This window comes from Mobula hypostoma, chromosome 7 (genome assembly GCF_963921235.1).
Source record: "Mobula hypostoma chromosome 7, sMobHyp1.1, whole genome shotgun sequence".
NCBI classification, from domain to species: domain Eukaryota; kingdom Metazoa; phylum Chordata; class Chondrichthyes; order Myliobatiformes; family Myliobatidae; genus Mobula; species Mobula hypostoma.
The window spans coordinates 57,300,235-57,321,320 of record NC_086103.1 but is presented as its reverse complement, the minus strand read 5'-3'; the positions used below and the strand labels follow the sequence as shown (position 1 = coordinate 57,321,320).

The window sequence follows — 21,086 nt, the reverse complement described above, 5'->3', positions numbered from 1 at the left end:
CAAGAATGCCAGTGCTTCTTTTCTAATCAACGTATGCCATTCAGGTACAATTCTAAAATTAATTATTTCTTGATGAATTTTACATTATCAACTAAACCAGTCTCACTCATCTCCAAGAAAAATACAAGTTATCTTGTCATTTCACATTTCTTAATGTCTCATATCTGTGTGCCTCAAGGCCTCAAGGATCGCATGAATTGAGACAGACTTATTCTATCATAAATGATTACTTAGTGCACAGTTATTTATATTATAGGTGCTAAGTAGATGACTTATTATCAAACATTATTAGAATTTTCATTGCGTTACCCAGAGACACAAAGAATGAAACAAAATTTAATCAGGGATATCAGTATTTCTTTGCATAATTTGGATGGAAATGCACATGGTGCAGGTTGGAAGGACCTCAATATTTTTAAGGTGTTTGCTGATTATTTAGTAAGTAGTTCTGTGTAGAAATATCAAAATGAAAAAGGTAATATAGATTGGCAAAATAATTTGCACTCTTCAAATTTCTTTTTCATTAGAAATCAAATTTTATCCCCAATAGCATTAGGTTTAAAAAGACTAAAAATAGCCTTTTATGTGCAGTCTTGGTTCCAGTGTGACGTGATGAGCAATTAACATGTGCTTAAACGGTGAGTTATGTCACATGCCCTATTAGTGGAGTAAGACACTGTTATATTAATCAGTGTGCAATAGTGATTGGGTTGCAGCGCCCATACCCTTAGTGAAGCTGAACATGCATTGGAATTTATTTATATATACCGAAAGCTGCAGAAACTGTTGTAACAAAAGATGAACAAGTTTGACCTTGAATGATGTATGAAATTCCTGCACATCCATAACAACTTCCTCACTGAAATCTGACGTCTGCTGCAGCCACACTTTTGCAACCCCTGTGATATATATAAATACTTAAAGCTGAAGTCCTTTATATGATGTCAGAGCTTAACTCCCTTCGACAACAATCTTCATTAATCTATTTCCTGATGATTGACTGATCTGCTGTGTTAATACACTTACCACAAGTAGGAAGATGTTCAGATAAAGGATAAAGGTTGTTGAAATTGATTTTGCTGACTAAATAGCACTTTGGACTACTTCTCATGGAAGTTACATAAGGAGCAAAAACTTTAACTGTGGAGTTTGCAAAACAGCTCCATCAGGTTTCTCTGTGTTAGACCATGCTGAAGTTTCATTGCTCTGTTCCCTATTAATTTTTTCCAACTCCTTGCAGTTGTCAGCATGTAGCCCATTATAGGTGATCTTTGTAATTAGGTTTTAAAGAGCATCCTGCGAGATGAACAAAGCTCGTTCAACTTTTTATTAGTGTGGCCAACGTTTGAATGGAAGGCGTAACAAAATGATCGAGATTAAAGAGTGCTTGCAAAGGGGTCGGATGTGGACAGGCTAGTGCTGAAGAGTGCCTGAAGGAGACATGTCCTTGGTACACACAGAGGCTAAAAGCCTGATGTCTTTGGAGGCGATTGATGTAACAGCATGAGTTCAGTACAGGAATATCTTCACAATGGGGAAGCTTGAGCAAGTAATTTTAGAAACCTCCCTAATGCAGGCCTGAAACGTGCAGTGTTAATGTTTGGTGAAGGGGAGCTAATGATTAGAAGACTTTAAATTAAGACCATAAAGAATAAACAGAGGGGCAGTAAATCTCAGGAAATATATTGTAGGTTTGACCCAAAAGCAGAACACTAGGACCGGCAGTGACGAACTGATGTACATCAGAGTCCGTCAGAGAGGGAAGAGGAGTGGGCCCACTAGAGTATGTGCATGTTGTCAGGTGTGCCAGTGGGAGCAGGCTCCTGCGTAGGGCCTGACAGATCCCAGATCCCAGATGATCAGAGCAAGGAACTGCGAGGGTGGAATATGGACGAAGGGTCCATCTCCATTTCAGCTGGTTTAAGCCGTCGTGACAGCACATCCGTCTTAATGTTCTTTGTGCTGGGTCAGTAGGAGATGCTGAAGTTGAATTGCTTGAAGAAGAGGACCCAGCAAGCCTGACGTGGGTTGAGTTGGTGGGTCTAGTGAATGCATATGAAGTTCTGGTAGTCAGTCAAGATATTGAAAGGATCAGTGTGTCCCATCAGCCAATGTTTCCATTTCTCTAAGGACCACTGAATGGTGAGAAGCCCCCTACCTCCTACTCCATTACAATGCTATGTAGAGTTGAACTTGCTTGAGAAGAAGGCAAAAAGGGTGTATTTTCCTGTCCAGTCCTCATTGGGAGAGGATGGCTCTGGCGCTCTTGGCAGATGTGTCCACCTCTGGCATAAAAGGTATAGAGGGATTTGGATGGTGGAGAAGGGGAGCAGTGGTGAAGTGTCTCTTGAGCTCCTCAAAAATGTGGTCCGCTGCAGGTCATCTGTGAGGTAGGTGACGGTGAGGGAGGTGAGAAGAGGGGGGATTTGGCTGTAGTTCCTGATAACGCAGTTGGAAAAATTTGGAGAAGCCCAACAAGTGATGTGTCTGTTTGAGTGAGTACGGTCGGGGCCATTCAGTGACAGTGTGCACTTTCATTGGGTCCATGGTTAAGCCTTGAGGTGAAAGGACATAACCCAGGAAGGAAATGTCTGTGGTGTGGAACTGACATTTTTCTAATTTGCAGTGCAGCTGGTTCTTGAGGAGACGATAAAGGATTGAATGGACATGACAAACATGGTCTTGGGAGTCCTTGGAGAATATGAGGATGTTGTCAAGGTAGACAAACACATACTGATGTAGTATGTCTCAAAGGATCTCGTTCATGAAGGCTTGGAAAATAACTGCAATGTTGAAAATAACTGAAAGTCCAAGTATTTGTAGAGGCCAATATGTGTTATGAACACTGTCCTCCACTCATCTCCCTGATTAATGCAGAACAGGTTGTACGCTGTCATAGAACCAGTTTGGTAAAGATCTGGGTACTGCAGAAGGTTTTTTGAATGTGCTATCCTTCCAGGGGAGAGACTGGCGGATCATAATGGTAAATATATTGGGTTCATGGTAGTTGATACAGGTTCGAATACTCTCTTTCTTCTTTTTGACAAAGAAGGGTCTTGCAGCAGCTAGGACTGGGGTGGTCAAATGAAACTGTGTTCTAGTGCATTGGCAATGTAGCCATTCAGGGCTTAGGTCTCAGGAGGGGAGAAAGAGAACAGACAACTGCAAGGAGGGGTCTTGCCCGGGAGAAGGTTGATCTCACAGTCGTGTGGTCTGGCTTCCATTTTACTTAAGGCAATGGCTAAGTCATCACATTCCTGTGGGTGTTTGGGAAGGTTGAGAGCTTCCTCCATGGATTTACTGGGTGAAGGTAGTTGAAGTTGCAGGCAGGTGGGTCCCCAACTCAGCAGTGAACAGGATGACCAGGTGAACGAGCGTCATGAGTGGAGAGATGAGTAGAATGTTGGGCAAGTTCATGGGGAGGAATTAGATGGAGTTGATGGGGAGGAATTAGATGGACTCACGTGCCCTCCAAGTTCATGTGCTTAGGCTGTGTGCACACTAACCATCCCAGATTCCAGAGGACATCCGTCAATATCCATGATGCAGAAGTGGTGAGCTAAGCTTAGAGGGAGTCCAAACTGCCCACAGAGTTCAGTTCAGAAAGTTGCCTGCTGTGCAGAATCCACCAGACCCTCCTGTGAGCATAGAGCCATTGGGGTATGGAGGAGGACAGGGGCTGAGTCAGGCTATTGCTCTGGAATTAGAAGCCCCTTGTTTTTACCATTGGTGGCGTTTTCCTGGACACAGTAGGCACTTGATGCATGGGTAATCTTTGGCTCCACAGTAAGTGCACAAGTTGTTTCTCCATCAGCGTTCATGATCTTGGGGGATTAAAGAGCTCTCCCTACCTGCATGGGCTCCGGATGCATTTCTGATGAGGGTGATGCAAACTGAAATTGTTCTGGGAACAGTACTGGTGTTCTCGTTGGAGCATCATTCCAAAAGACAGTTGTCAATTTGAAGGGCTAGAGTGATGAGACTTTCAAGGTTGGTGAATATATCCTGGGTAAACAACTCATCTTTGAAGCATTCTGAGAGGCCATTCATAATGGGCATTCCAGCTGCACTTCAGTGTAAGGCACTGAATTCCATGGTGTAATCCAGCATTGAGCATGAGCCTTGATGCAGGCGAAGTCCCTGATCTGCTGTCCCTTCTGCTCACCGGTGAGTCCCTCACATTTATTCCAAATGGTGGTTTTATTATCCTAGTTAGTGGTGGCCCAGTCAGGAGAGGGATAACAAAGGGAGTCTTAGCCCAAACCTTAGAATACAGAAATTGCTGGATCTCAAAGTATAAACTACACTGGCCTAGGAAGTTATGGTATTGGGTTAGGGGTCCATTGAAACATTTGAGCTCCAAGTGGGGAGGTTGACTGATGAGAGGTTACTGCATTGAGACGGAGTGTTGACTGAGAGTGGCGAGTGGTCAATGGTTTCCTGCTGCTTTGGGATTATGTGCTACTGTCGATGGACGACTTCCTTTAGTTGAGTGCACTCTGCTCAGTTATTTGTTGATTCACTCATCCTGTCAGGAAATGTAGTGGACCCTTGACTCAAAAGCCGAGCAGCAGAAACATTTAACAAAAATGACATTTTACTAATAAGTGCAAAATAACACACCACGAGGCGCCACAAAACAAAAGAGAACAGATACTTAACACAAGTATCAAGGTAACTGAAGACTAGAAGCAAGTGATTGAGGCTAGCTGGTTCAATGAGTGAACAAAGGACCATGCACAATAGCTGTGGTTCCAACCACAGGTGCTGAGTTGGAACCAAGTGGATGATCAGCCATGATCATAATAAATGGCGGTGCAGGCTCGAAGGGCCGAATGGCCTACTCCTGCACCTATTTTCTATGTTTCTATGTTTCTATAACTTCTGTTGGCTGAGTGGAGATTGGGAGTTGCCAGCCTGCACAGCCTCTCAGTTAAAGGTAAGTAATAACCTGCCAGGAGCAGAACTTGCATCATCAAAGCAGCACTGTGCCTACCTTCCTGTATTTAAGCTACTTCATTAGTCAGGGCTCCCCTTGTGAAGCCAATTGCCAGCTTTGTTGAACACCATAGACTTCATCTTGTTTTGGGAAGATAACTATGGAGTGACACTAGCTGAGTAGTTCTTGTATATAGCCAGTATGGACTTGAGGGGAAAACACAGTTTCCTTCCATTCTACAATCTTTCACCAATTCTGTGATTCAACTACCCCGCTTGATATTTCAGCTCCAGATTCAGTGTTGGATCCAGTCTGAGCAGGAAAATGTGGGTGCACCAAGCATTTTCGGGAACTCTACTTTGGGACAGCCAGTAGTTGCTCTTTTGGTACCATTTTCTCTCCAAAAGCTGAATGAAGCTTCTTTCCATTTCAGAGCTGACAAAGGACAAGTTCTGGAAATGGAACACCTTTGCTACTGAGTTTAGAAATGTTCTTACAGTTTCTGTTGAAGTCATGGGGATTTGGATGAAATCCCTAAACGTAGTCATTGCCAAAATCTGCAGAAGTAAGAACTAAAAACAAATAATCAGAACGATTCACATAAAATAAAACTTCCAAGTGGACAGTAAGTAATGGAGCATGAATCACAAGCAATTTAAAAACAACAGCTAATTTTAGTATACAATTCTATCTCTGAAAATGTTATATAAAATGTTATTAAATAGAGTCAGCATCGTGATCTGCATGAATCACAAGAGTCTTACAGTACCAGAGGCACAGAGGCATGAGTTGTGCAGAATCTCTGCACTTTTATCACAAATCCTACTCATTGGGTGTGTCAGTGTGCAAGTGATTGAAATTAATTTTCTATCCTATAATTTTGTGGCTGAAATGACAACCATTCGCTGAGTGCAGGCATATCTTTCTTAAACTAAAATTATATTGGAATTTAAAACTGTTTAACATTTATAATGAGTACAAAGGAGAAAACATAGCTTAATCTCTCCAGAATTGTCATGCTGCATGGTCATAGGATATTAAATAATGGAAGCTATTACCTAATTTTTAAAGGACATGGATACATTTCCCAATTAACTGATAGGAGCTGAATTGGTATCTATAACCTCTACACTACCTACAGACAACAAAAGGAAAACAAGGGAAGATATTTTTGCTTCAATGGAGTAGAGTCCTCTCAATAAAATAGGCACACTTCTCTTGACTAGACCAAAGGAGTGCTCAATATCCCAGACTTGAGTCACTGTTCACAAACATTTCTATTTTGTGAGGAAGCATGAGCATAAGATCAGACATGACAGGCATTAGTTTAGGCGATAGCCTGAATAGTAAGTGTAAACTATGGATGAGATTAAGCATGTTCCGGGCTTTTAATAGCCTTTTTTTTCCCCAGATGTGATTTTAAAGTACATGAAAGCCACTAGCAACAGTAATAACTTGATTATAAAACATCTATGACAAGGAATATTTCAAGAAACCTCACAGACATCACATGAAACAAATTTTAACACCAATCCAGAAAACACCATTCAAGAACAGAAAGCAGAAAACCTGGCAATTGTTTTAATGAATTATTAAAGCGAGGAGAAAGGGGAAGGGAGGTCTCAGAGAGAAATGCAAGAGCTTAATTCCTATGCTGATGTCAGAGCAATGAAAACTAGAGAGGGCCAGGTGTTTAGAAATGGAGAAATGCAGAGATCTTTCAGGATAGTGACTGGAAGCAATGATATAAAAATGTTAGTGATTACTTGCTAATGAATTAAGTTCAAAGTTATGTATGTTTATTTGATGACCCCACAGATGTAGTGAAAGTACTGGCAGGATTTTTCATAATATTCTACTCTACAGTACACTTGAAGCTCACAAAATGATTTCAATTGCACTCCACTCAAATACACTTAAAATTGTTCACAGCTGGTGCCTCAGAAAAATTGATGGGCCACCATTTCAAATGACAGTTGCTCAAACAGAACATTTGTAATGAAGTCTACACCTAAATGTTACTGGTCTTTTTTCCCTCACAGATGCTATCAGAAGTGCTGTCTATTATTAGCATTTTGCTGTCTTTATTGCTGACCATTGTTGTATTTCTAATTTTTATCAAAACTGATTGTTTCTTTATTGTGAAAACATATAAAGAATGATACCATACATAAGCTATCATCATCTATGCTTGGGATTCTAAAGGTATATTGCTCTATTTTATTTTCAGCAGGGTTTACTTGGAAGTGCCTACAATTATTGGGAATTATCAGGATGAGAAACTTTCCCAACCACCTGATAGAAATGCAAACAATGCAGGTGCTGGAAATCAGAAATAAAACCAGTACCTATGTATGAACTGGGGATAAGACCTCTTAAGGAGAACTGGAGTTCCCACCTGTTTCTGATAGTGGTCTGGGACACAGTTAATGCCTCCCAAACCCATCAATTACTGATGGACCAATTGTGATGTTTATGAACCAGGTATTGGGCATCTTAGGGCTGTTTAAAGAAAAAAGCAGCATTTCTGAAAAATCACAGATTTACCATGTTGTGTTGTTTAATTCCTTCAAAAAAAACTCCTTCCATTACCAGCTTATTTTTGACATGTTAACTTTTTAGTTATAGAGTCCTATCATTACACAGTCATTGAGTATCATGGCACAGAAACAGATACTTTGGCCAATCTGGCCCATCCAACCTGATCTAATGCCTGGTCCCATCGACCTGCACCCAACCATATTCATCTAAATCCCGCCCATCCATGTACTATCCAACTTCCCTTAAAAGTTACAACTGATCTCTCATCCAGCACATCTGCTGGCAGCATGTTCCATATTCACAAAACACTCAGAATGAAAAAGTTCCCCCTCAGATTCACTCTGTGCATTGGTTGTTTGTCAGTTCGTCTTTATGTAAGTCTCTTCACAAATTCTATAGTACTCCTGCAAAAAATGAACCTCAAGTTACTACACGGTGACAGACACAGAATGAACTATGATAATAAATTTACTTTGATTTTGACTTAAATGTTTTACCTTTCACCGTAAATCTATGATCTTCAGTTCGAGTGTCATAGAAACGTAGAAAACCTACAGCACAATACAGGCCCTTCGGCCCACAAAGCTGTGGCGAACATGTCCTTACCTTAGAAATTATCTAGGGTTACACATAGCTCTCTGTTTTTCTGAGCTCCATGTACCTACCCAGGCGTCTCTTAAAAGACTCTATCATATCCACCTCCACCACCGTCACCAGCAGCCCATTCCAGGCACTCGCCACTCTCTGCATAAAAAAACTTACCCCTGACATCTCCTCTGTACCTACTCCCCAGCACCTTAAACCTGTGTCCTCTTGTGGCAACCATTTCAGCCCAGGGAAAAAGCCTCTGACTGTCCATACGATCAATGCCTCTAATCATCTTGTATACCTCTATCAGGTCACCGCTCATCCTCTGCTGCTGCAAGGAAAAAAGGCTGAGTTCACTCAACCTGTTTTCATAAGGCATCCTTTCCCATCCAGGCAAAATCCTTGTAAATCTCCTCTGCACCCTTTCAATAATTTCCACGTCCTTCCTATAGTGAGGTGACCAGAACTGAGCACAATACTCCAGGTGGGGTCTGACCAGGGTCCTATACAGCTGCAACATTACCTATCAGCTCCTATACTCAATCCCAAGATTGATGAAGGCCAATGCACCGAATGCTTTCTTAACCACAGAGTCAACCTGCGTCACAGTTTTGAGTGTCCTATGGACTCGAACCCCAAGATCTCCACTGATCCCACACTGCCGAGAGTCTCACCATTAATACTATCTTCTGCCATCATATTTGACCTACCAAAATGAACCACCTCACATTTATCTGGGTTGAACTCCATCTGCCACTTCTCAGCCCAGTTTTGCATCCTATCAATGTCCCGCTGTAACCTCTGACAGCCCTCCACACTATCCACAACGCCCCCAACCTTTGAGTCATCAGCAAATGTACTAACCCTTCCCTCCATTTCCTCATCCAGGTCATTTATAAAAATCACATAGAGTAGGGGTCCCAGAACAGATCCCTGAGGCACACCACTGTTGACTGATATCCATGCAGAATATGACCCATCTACAACCACTCTTTACCTTCTGTGGGCAAGCCAGTTCTGGATCCACAAAGCAATGTCCCCTTGGATCCCATGCCTCCTCACTTTCTCAATAGGACCTTGCATGGGGTACCTTGTCAAATGCCTTGCTGAAATCCATATAGGGTTTGTACATTACATCTACTGCTCTACCTTCATCAATGTGTTTAGTCACATCCTCAAAAGACTCAATCAGGCTCATTAGGCATGACCTGCCTTTCACAAAGCCATGCTGACTATTCCTAATTATATTATGCCTCTCCAAATGTTCATAAATCCTGCCTCTCAGAATCTTCTCCATCAACTTACCGACTACTGAAGTAAGACTCAAGGGTCTATAATTTCCTGGGCTATCTCTGCTCCCTTTCTTGAATAAGGGAACAGCATCCACAACCCTCCAATCCTCCGGAACCTCTTCTGTCCCCAATGATGATACAAAGATCATTGCCAGAGGCTCAGCAATCTACTCCCTCACCTCCTACTGTAGCCTGGGGTACATCTCATCCGGTCCCGGTGACTTATCCAACTTGATGCTTTCCAAAAGCTCCAGCACATCCTCCTTCTTAATACCTATATGCTCAAGCTTTTTAGTCGGCTGTAAGTCATCCCTACAATTGCCAAATCCTTTTCCGTAGTGAATACTGAAGCAAAGTACTCCGTAAGTAACTCTGCTATCTCCTCCGGTTCCATACACACTTTTCCACTGTCACAGTTGGTTGGTCCTATTCTCTCATGTCTTATCCCCTTGCTCTTCACATACTTGTAGAATGCCTTGGGGTTTTCCTTAATCCTGTCCACCAAGGCCTTCTCATTGCCCCTTCTGGCTCTCCTAATTTCTTTCTTAAGCTCCTTCCTGCTAGCCTTATAATCTGCTAGATCTCTATCATTACCTAGTTTTTTTAACCTTTCGTAAGCTCTTCTTTTCTGCCAGACTAGATTTACAACAGCCTTTGTACACCACGGTTCCTGTACCCTACCATCCTTTCCCTGTCTCATTGGAATGTACCTATGCAGAACTCCACACAAATATCCCCTGAACATTTGTCACATTTCTTCCGTACATTTCCCCGAAATGTCACCCAACCTGAGGAGAAATAGTCTGCAAAGCATTCACTCTATCTGAACCCCTCATCATTTTATATATCTCTGTAAGATCTCCCTTCATTGTCCTGTGCTCCAGGAAATAAAACCCTTCAGTCTTCAGTCTTTCCCTATAACAGAGGTCTCAAATTCTGGCTACTTCTTTTTAAAATAGTCATTTCAGAAAATAGTCTTCAGAACACATCAATAAAACAGTGTTTAAAACTTCTGTCATCGCAGAGTGAAAATTAAATCATGCGAGGAGCAGTGTACCATTAATAATTTTGAATTTCCATTAACTTTATGTCTTATGCCCAATGTGTACCACTAAGACAAACATTTATGGCCAGGAAGACTTCATGATCCTGCCATTAATATACCAGGAATATTGTTTTTGATAAAATTAGAGAGCTAAAATATAAAGTTTACAGTTTTACTTTACTTTAGAACAGATTAGGTATTTTCATTCATTGATCTTTCACTTCAATGAGCGACCCTGTCAGTTAACCATGGGGAGAAACAGGAACACAGGATCCCAAATTACATTGATAATAAACAATTTAAATTATGTGGTGCACGCTAAAGAAAAGAAATAACATGTTAAAGATGTTACTGTCTGTCTATCTTTAATAAGTGCTTTTGCATTTGATTGTAGAGTTCGAGTGAAGGATGTGTCAAACTATGAGGTTATACGCTCATTGGCTGCTTTATTAGGTACCCCTCCTTTTAATGCAAATATCTAATCAGTCAATCATGTGATAGCAACTCAATGCATAAGAGCATGCAGACATGTTCACAAGGTTCGGTTGTTGTTCAGACCAAACAACAGAACCCTAATAATCATGCATTCTGATAGTGGTGTTTAGAGCGGCATCTCTGAATGCACAACATGTCAAACTTTGAAGTGGATGGGCTATAGCAGCAGAAGACCTTGAACATACACTCATTGGCCACTATAAATCATACAGGAGGTAATTAATAAAGTGACCTTTGAGGCAAATTGTAATCATGTTTTTATTAATTTTTTATCCTTCAGAATATAAGGAAGCTCGCGAGCTGATAAACAAAAATGCAAATTATCTGTGATCATAATCCTACAGAATGAATTTTAGCAAATTTAAAGAGTTGCCTTGCACTAATCAAGCCTGTCAGAGAGATAGAAATTTTGAAACCCACCATTGTACAAGTTAATTCTTGCATCTAACAGATGTACATTGACAGAAACAACAGGAGTTCTGCAGATGCTGGAAATTCAAGCAACACACATCAAAGTTGCTGGTGAACGCAGCAGGCCAGGCAGCATCTCTAGGAAGAGGTGCAGTCGACGTTTCAGGCCGAGACCCTTCGTCAGGACCTAGTCTCTCGGCCTGAAACGTCGACTGCACCTCTTCCTAGAGATGCTGCCTGGCCTGCTGCTTTCACCAGCAACTTTGATGTGTGTTACATTGACAGAAACAAGGTACACTGATATAGATAGGGAGTTGTAAATTCTCTACTCTCTCTATGGAAGGAAGTTGCAAGTTGAGGTAGTAATGGACTACCACGACTAAATTGCTAAAGCAGTTCTACAAGATAACCCTATGTTGAGTGCCAATACTCTGGAGGATTCATTGTTAGGATTTCATTTTGCCATAAGGCCAGGAAAAGAAATTGTGCTGCTAAATGCAATAACTCATCAGGTGAAACATGAGTTGAGAGATTGAAATGTGAAGATATACCAAAGGTGGCACAACTTAAACTCAATAAGTTCATAGAAGAATCCAGGAGCCTTGTCAAATGCAGAGAGTGAAAAGACCTAAACCTTTTTGGCATAGTATATTAGCACAAGTGCTGCCTCACAAATCTAATTCTTCTGTGCCATCTGTGTGGAGATTGGATCTGATCCCTTTGAATGCATAGGTTTCCCTGAATACTTCGTTTCCTCTCACAGGCCAAAGAAGCATAGGTTAATTGGTCTCTTTAAATGGCAGTATAGATTATTTGTTAGAATTAATGAGTGTGTCAGAAAAAAGGTTATTGAACTAGTGGGGGAATGGGATTGCTTTGCGAGCTGGCATGACTGAATGGGACAAATGGCCTTCTACATCATAAGCAAACATGAAAATTGTTTTACTATTGCCACAGTTATGCCCTGACTGACATGTAATTGCAGCTTGAGCTACTTATTGCTTAAAAAAAGAGACAAATATGATTAGCAAAATAAACCTCCTGGAACTCCAAGCAGCAATCAGACAACAAGTTACTAATACAGAAGTTAAAAGAAATTTTAAAAAAAAGTGAAAATCAAAATAAAACCAGAAAATTCTGGAAATAGTAGGTCTAGCACAATTGTAGGTTAATGCTCAGGTTGAAGGTCCTTCTCCCAAACTGGGAAGGAGACAGAGGAAGTTTGATAAATGCAGGAAGGGTGAGAAGGATGTCTATGATTGGCTAAAACCATGATGACCATGGGGATAAACTGTGAACAAGGTTACCTTGTCATTGAGTGAATGGGAATAGTTAGAATGAGAAAATGGACAATGGAATTTAGGATTTGAGAAATGCAACCATGTTAAATTATATCTGAGCTGTTAAAATAGCAAGCCATGCAGGCACAGATTTAGTTATGAAAGCAGAAAATATCACTGATCAAGCTCATACACCAAGCTCCAAGATGGAGCTGCAAGTGAACCAGAATAAAAACCAACATCTGACCTGCACCAGGTACAAAATCACCAACATAACACACCAACTCATCGTAGGAAGTCAGAAAAAGAGATTTGAATTCTGCCCACTGGTGTGACATTATGAATAATACTTAAAAATATTGATGAATAATGATTGAAGCTAGTTTAAAATAGATTATAGAGGTCAGCATTTCTATTATAGTGACAAAGAGAAGCAATGATAAAACAAGCAAATGTATACAAAATGAAAGTCCTCAGCAAAAAACCTCAATGATAATAAAAGTGCTCAAGTGCCTGGAAAATATAGACTACTTCCCACACTTTGGGAGTCTTCTCTCAGGGTAGCCAAATATCCTTACAGATATTCCCCATTACATCCTATGAATCAACAGAACCTTTGGATTTTTTGGGCCAAATATTGCCTGAAGATCAAAATATCAAACCCAGCACAACACTCATTATCTACCAAGCAATAATACCTGCATCCTTTACACTTTTGAGGCATAAGCTACCTATAGCAGCTTATCTCAGAGTTCTGCAGAGATACCATCATTGCTATCTTTGCAAAATCCTTCATATCCATTGTCAAAAACAGTGAAATACCATAATCTCCCAAAATCAATATCCCTAATACTGAGGTCCTAATTATGTTTAGTCACCAGACTTTAGAAAACACGAGAGATTATCTTGAGGAAAAAGGAAATAATTCTATGAAGTGTTCAAAACCTCCTTCAAGGAAGAATGTAACACTTTCACCACTTCATAAAAATCACAGCATCCAATTAAAATGGAAAAGGCTTATTCTGGTTGGCAATTAGAACCTCAAGTGTAATCATCAGGAGCTCAGCACAACAGCAGGAGGGATGTACCACCTGTCTCACTAAGTACCTCCTGACCTACACTGATTTTATCAGCTACCTGAGAATCCCCAGAATGGTTGTAGATAAAAAGTTATACTGCATGGAAATAGGTGCTTGGCCCTCTATGTCCATGACGACCATTGTAATTAACTATAAAGGTTCGAAGTCTGTTTTCCCCACACTGGGTCGATAGCCTTCTGTGCCTTGGTGATTCAAGTTCTTGAATGGAAGTGGAGTTGGTAGTAAGTCATCGTCAACCAGCAAAAAATGCCTAAGAAGACGACTAGAGGCCAGGGCAGCAAGATACAAAGATTCACTGAATTCCCTGCAGCAGTTGTTTTCATTTGAATAAAGTAACACAGATATCACTTCAAAATTGATTCTCTTATTTGGGATGGTGGAGGAAGAGTAGGGCTCTTACAGGTTCATATGGGCTGCTTCACATGAGATGTTCTCAGTTCTAATCGACCAGAAACAACGTACGCATCCTTGTAGCCAGAAAGTCAAGGTCAGGTCTTACTTTGGTAGATGATTAGTGAAAGTGGATTTACTGCCTTTTTAAATAAATAGAACAACAGGTGTGACTGGCTGGTGGCGTAATGGCATCCACACTGGACTTTGAGGTGAGTGGTCCCAAGTTCGAATCCAGCTGGCTTCTTGCAGGCTTTTCATCCATGCCAGGTTGAGCGACGAGCTAGCAACTCGGCCTCATTTTAAAAAAAAGTCAAATATTAAAGAAAGGGCAAGTTTGCCACCCAGTCTGCTACAGGGCATGGAGAGGAACAGCAACAACAACATTCATAAAGCATAGGTCTATAATGAAAATATCAAAATAATGGCCCACTAACTGAGATGCCATCAATCACATTTGCAGGCAGTGTTGCTGCTTATGGGGTTATTTTGATCAGCAGAACTGAATGAAGAGTTGTACTAAAGAAAAATTGCTAATCTATGAGGTGACATAGAAAGTAATTGAGCTCACTGGCCGTGGCCATAAATCTCTTTATGAAGCTTTCTTTATTCATGATCTCTAATCTGGTGCACCTAAGGTTTAAGAACATTAAGAGGCTCAAATATCATTTAAATCTTTATAAGGACTTACAGAAGTGTTCTTTTACCTTTTATATTCTGACGTACTCCCTCAGCTATCTGCATTCCTTTAAATTCATTTACCCACACTTTCTTCTCCCACCTGTGTTGTCCTCATACCCTGCACTGTGATATCTATGAATTAAAATGCAGATGAGCTGACAGGATTGAGTTCTATTAGCACATTAGCAGTTAGATAGATGCTGCTTCAGTTCAAATCGCTTTAGGCATAACTTGAATCAAATTAGGAATTTATCTTTATTATGAGCTAAATTTCCACAAGCTCATCAACAATTACTCATTTTGATGAGCATATATTAATTTACAATTGATGTGTCTGATGTCATCTGTCTGAAAGCAAACGGAAGGAGATTGAAATTGCCCAGGCACCTGGTCACCCTATACTCTTGAGAGAGAAATAGCCTTTACAGGTCCAGATTATGATATTTGTGATAGAGCTGCATGGATAATTTGTATGCAATTATGAAGATATATTAAATATGATCTTGCAATTAACTGTAATTCTTTCTTTCAGCACAACAATCTGCAGCAATGTCCCTTGCAGTAGCTCCAAGAAACATTCAAATATTATACAAATATTTTAAAACAGTTGTCAAGAGATTTTAGCATGACTTTAAAACAATGCACTGTATGCAGTTTTGATCCATTTTCAGTGTTGATTTTGGAAATGCCACACCATCATTTTTTTCAAGGGCACCCTATTGTTAAGTTTTTTTTTAAGGCTAACTGCTTTCTTTAACTTCTAGTATGGCCTTAAAAAGAAGGAAGAAAAAGAAGCTGAGGAGAAGGCTGCAATGGAAGCCCCAATAGAAGGGAGCTTGACTCGTCCAAAGAAAGCAATTCCTGCAGGCTGTGGAGATGAGGAGGAAGAAGAGGAAGAAAGCATTCTCGATACTGTTCTTAAATATCTTCCTGGGCCACTTCAAGACATGTTCAAGAAGTAGTTTAAAACAAAAGAATACTTTATTTTGTAAATTATTTTAAGTTACATTAATAGGATTTACATAGGTTTTGAGCATATATTACAATACATCTTTTCTCTGAATAGAGTAATTGCTTATACTCCTACTGCAATATAATTACAAAGATTTTTTGTGCCTCTCTATGATGTAAGCCATGGTGAGGGGGTTAACATGAGCATGAGGAGTCCAGGAGACCAGTGGACCTCATGTAAACTCCTAATTGTCTCTATTGTAGACTCCATATATGCTCATGTGATGCTGAAACCCTTAACCTCACAGCTGGCAGTATTAAGTTGTGTTCATTGCTAAGCTTTTCTACTGTATTGCAGACTTTTTTTGAGATTGCCTTTTTAAGTTACCATACTGCTAAATGTATTGTGATGTGTGACTTGGTTGTTGGTTGTTACAGGAGAACTTGGGGTGGCATGCAGCTAGGCACCCTGCGATGTATGTGTGCAAGATCAGAAAATTTTCACACTGATTTCTACTGAGATTTTTAAAAGTTTTATGCAGTTAAATGTTTAGTAGCAAATATCTTGCATGATTTGCTAAAATAGTGAAATTGTAAAATATTATATGTGGAGAAGCCTTTTGTTAAAAAATGGCAATTTGCGATATAAGTTGATAATCTTTATGTTGTAAGGATATGTATCATCATTGCTTTTTTGGTAAGGTATGAGGATCTCTCTGGTTTAATGTATAAAGGTAGCAGTATCATTTTCTGTATGTCACAGAAAAAATAAGTTTGCTTAAAAATGAAAAAAATATAAGACTGCCGTTGCACTAAATTAAATCCAATTAGACCTTCAGCATTTAAAACCATCTCAGCTAATCATCAATCCATGGAACACAGTGTCCACCAAAATATTAATCCAAATTCCTTCACAGTTACACAATATAATGCTAAAATGAATAATATATTGAATTACTCGTTAATCATTCCAAAGTAATGAAGTGACCAAAGCTTTCTCTTGGAGTTGGGGAGGGCCTTTACAATAATTACTTTTTTTCTAATATTTAGCTGTACTTAGTTCAAAAGATAATCCTTTTCATGTCTTTGGCTGTCAGAATCTTGGTTGGGATGGGGGTTTAGAAGGAAATGAAGAATTTTGGCATATTGAGGTCAAAACTTCGTTAACTAATCAAATACTGATTATACAAAGTTATGAACTTGCATTTTTATTGATTCATGAATCTGGCTATCACTGGCAAGGCCTGTTTGCACTGCCCATCCCTAATTGCTCTGGTGAAGGAGTTGGTGGTAATTAGCCATCATCATGAAAGTATTCAATCTGTGTTGGAGTTACTCCCCTATCCCCATTAAGGGGGATATTGCAGGATTTTGTTCCAGGGACAATGAATGTCCCATAATTTAGCATGACTGCCATCAAGTTAAGGAAACTTCTTTCTTAATCTGTTTAACATTTTGTAGCCATTACCTAATATTTTATATGTTTGTAATTTTTTGTAATTTCTTATTACTTTGGTTACTCTTTGTAACAGAAACTATTTCTATCGTGGATCCTCATGGTCTATAATCCTGCATAGGTTTTCTGCAACATAATTAATATATGTAGGAAAAAGACATTCTCAATGATTACAGGCAAAGTTAGCAGATTTAACAGATTATTGCCAAATAGAAACTCTAACATTCCTGGATTATGTATTTATTAAAATGCAAATTTCTCTCCAACAAAAAAAAAGTGGTTTATATTATATATTTCTTTGTTACCAGTCACTAGGCAAGACTTCATTTAATAGTGTAATTAGACAATGCTTAACATTAAAGCAAAACAGGTTAAGTGATATTCCACCAGGAGAATTTTTAAAATGTATTTAAATCACTTTAACTTCAACAAATGAGTAACATTGGATATATTTTCCCCTTGAGCTGCATACCAATTACATTACCAGTAGTTTAGATTAACAAGTGAATATTCTATTAGAGTTATTCAGTAGTAAACTATTTATTACTGATCTGTTCAAAATGCTACCACAGAGTGAAATTATTAGCAATTTGTCTTCAGATGTGGCACAGGCTGACTTGTACTATAAATGTAGATTTTACTTTGATGGTAAACTTTGCTGCTTGCATATAATGCTATTTCAGCTCTATTGAATTTCAGTGTTCTAATAAATTGTGTTTCACCCGCATTTCATTCTACACCAAACCAAAGAGAGCTTTTCTCTATGGATACACTGATTTAATTGCTTTCCATGGCATAAAACTAGTTTAAAATTTAGAGAAAATTAGTTTAAAAATCTCAGGTATTGGTTCTTGGATTTCAAACCACTATGCAGGAGAGTTGCTGTATTTGTGTTAATGCTTGCTGTTTCCCACCGCAGTCCTACTAAAACAAAACCAGGTCTCCATTCAGGAGAATCCTAAGTTAATGTTTAAAATTAATTTAGGGATGTTAAGCTTCTTTGTTTAAACTCTTTTTCAATAGTTAAAGCCATATCAGTTAGACTGCAATACTAAAAGAAAATTGAAAGGAAATGCATTTTCCTAAAAAAAAGTGTATTCAATAATTTATACTTAAAGCCACAGTGATGTCTTTTTGTCTACGTGTGAAATTAATCATGCTGTCAAAACACCTGTCTAGTTTTCAATCAGTCTTTGTAACAGGGTATTTCGCTTGAGCTCCGTTCTCATACTCATCAGTTATACAGCATAGCATTATCTTAACCATTATGGAAACATGTTCTGCTCTTTAATGTTGAAGTTCCAATGCACAACATAAGGGTACACACAGTATATGTAATAATGAAAAATATTTATGAAAGCCATGCTTGTCTTCAAATGTTTGCATCATTCAAGCTAATATTCACTAAGTTGTAGATGAAATGTGCATACAGAGGTGTAATCTTTACTGACTGTGAATTAAGAAAAAGAGGCGCCACAAGTTTAGAGGTAATGGATTTATGAATGCTTTCAACCTTATTCTCAGGTGGCACGCCTTTGCTTTTTGATAGAATCAATAGCATTGTTATTTAAGAGTACTGAATTCAAAGTTATTTTATTGGCTTTAACAAAGCCATTCAGCATTCTTCAGTGCTTTGCTTCAAAGCAGTGCAGACAAATCTTATAATGTTACATGCTCCATTCAGGAAACTGCGTTGAAAAGTGACATAATATTCAAATTTAACTTTTCAACTTTTATTTCTATCAAGATATTTTCTTGAAATGAAGATGAAGATGATAAGGTTGAATATTTTCAGCAATGACACTTCTATATAGCAAGCCAGAAAGGTTAGCCTTTTGCAGCCCAGCAAAACTTAAAATTCTGCCGCTCTGATAAATGAGAATGTAAACTGTGTCCATCTGATAGAAGACTGTAATTCCACTGCATGTCATAAATGTGCAAATCACTGTAGTACTGTCACAAACTGGAGTCATAAATCTTTAAAATAAAATGGTTTATAAAAACTTCACTCTGCCTCTTCTTTGGAGTGAGTTAACCCAGTGCAAGAGTTAGGATGTTCTTCTACACCTGGAATTTTAGGGTTGGATCAGAGTACACAAACCCTTAAACTCATAGAAAGATTTTTGACAAGGTCCCACCTGGGAGGTTGGTCAAGAAGTTTCAGTCGCTTGGCATTCAGGATAAGGTGGTAAATTGGATTTGATATTGGCTTAATGGGAGAAGCCAGAGGATGATAGTAGATAGTTGCTTCTCTAACTGGAGGCCTGTGACTAACAGTGTGCCACATGAATTGGTGCTGGGTCTGTTGTTGTTTGAAACCTATGTTAACAATCTAGATGATAATGTGGTAAACTGGCTCAGCAAATGTGCAGATGACACCAAGTTTGGGGGTGTAGTGGACAGTGAGGAAGGTATCAGATCTTGCAGTGGAATCTGGACCAGCTAGAAAAATAAGCTGAAAAAATGGCATATGGAATTCAATGCTATCAACTGTAGGATGTTGCATTTTGGGAAGAGAACTTACACAGTGAGCGGTAGGACACTGCGAAGTCAGGTAGAACAGAGGGATCTGAGAATGCTGATCTATAATTTCTTGAAGGTTGCATCACAATTAGATAGGTTCCGAAAGAAAGAATTTAGCACGTTGGCCTTCATAAATCAACATACTTGAGTGCAAGAGTTAGGATGTTATGTTAAAGTTGTATAAGACATTGGTGTGGCACACCTTGGAGTATTGTGTGTAATTCTGGTCACCTGCCTACAGGAAATATATCAATAAGATTGAAAGAGTACAGAGAAAATTTACAAGGATGTTGCCAGGACTTGAAGACCCGAATTATAGAAAAAAGGTTGAGCAGGTTATGACTTTATTCAGTGGAGTGTAGGTAACATTGGGGAGATTTGAAGAGGTATACAAAATTATGAGGGATATAGATAGGGTAAATGAAAACAGGCTTTTTCGAGTTTGGGAAAGATTAGAACTGGAGATCATGGGTTAAGGGTGAAAGGTGAAATGTTTAAGGGGAACATGCGGGGAATCTTCTTCACTCAGAGGGCAGTGAGACTGTGGAATGGGCTTCCCGAGGAAATGGTGGATGCTGGTTCAATTCATATTAAGATACATGGATGGAAGGAGTATGGAGGACTATAGTTCAGGTGCAGGGGAATGGCAGTAATCAGAATAATAGTTCGGCATGGACTAGATGCACCAAAGGGCCTGGTTCTGTCTTGTACTTCTCTGTCTCTTGATATCTCTAGGAAATCGGAATGTAAAGGAATCAAACAAGACCCTTCAATTTCATTACTTAGAAAATAGTTTGTCATTTATTCATTAACCGGACAACTTACATGGAAATATCCGGGAGTAAGCGCTGAACTGCTCTTTTGGGAGGTTCAAAAAGAAGAAACTGTGAGTTTGGGAGCACTCCTCTCAAAAGAATGAAGGGTGAGAGTACAGCAGAATGGGCAGATGATCTCATGATGAATGATTATCATAATATGGGGGTTAGCTTACATGTCAGTATTTGGTTTAGTTGATCATTCATTTAAAATCAAAGCTGGTTAATAAAATTTCATGTTAAAGTAACTGAATGCAGAAGAGTCATGTAAGTTTATATACAAGAATAACTTTCATTGCATATCCTAACCCTTGGAATTTGGGATGATATTATGATATCACTATATCCCAAGCCCTAAAATTTGAAAGGCACAGTGTGTGTACATGGAAAGAGAAAGAAATATTCTAAATGCAAGATGACACAACCATGGCTATCAAGAAAAGTCAAAGCCAATATAAATGCCAAAGAGAGGGCATATGATAGAGCAAAGATTAGTGGGAAGTTAGAGGATTGGGAAGCTTTTAAAAACCTACAAAAGACTACTAAAAAAAGTCACTGAGAAGGAAAAGATGGAATACA

At 39.2% G+C, this 21,086-nt stretch overlaps 1 protein-coding gene across 7 annotated transcripts in view; it reads left to right on the top strand.

Moving 5' to 3' along the window:
• The window catches only part of LOC134349332 (complexin-2), a 257,693-nt gene extending 238,525 nt beyond the window's left edge, over positions 1 to 19,168 (top strand). For all 7 annotated transcript variants that reach the window (XM_063053470.1, XM_063053473.1, XM_063053475.1 and 4 more), the window contains one exon: positions 15,527 to 19,168. In XM_063053470.1, the coding sequence (XP_062909540.1) occupies positions 15,527 to 15,724 (198 nt within the window). In that variant the 3' untranslated portion in view covers positions 15,725 to 19,168. The remainder of the gene's footprint in view (positions 1 to 15,526) is intronic.
• Positions 19,169 to 21,086: the final 1,918 nt, after the last annotated feature.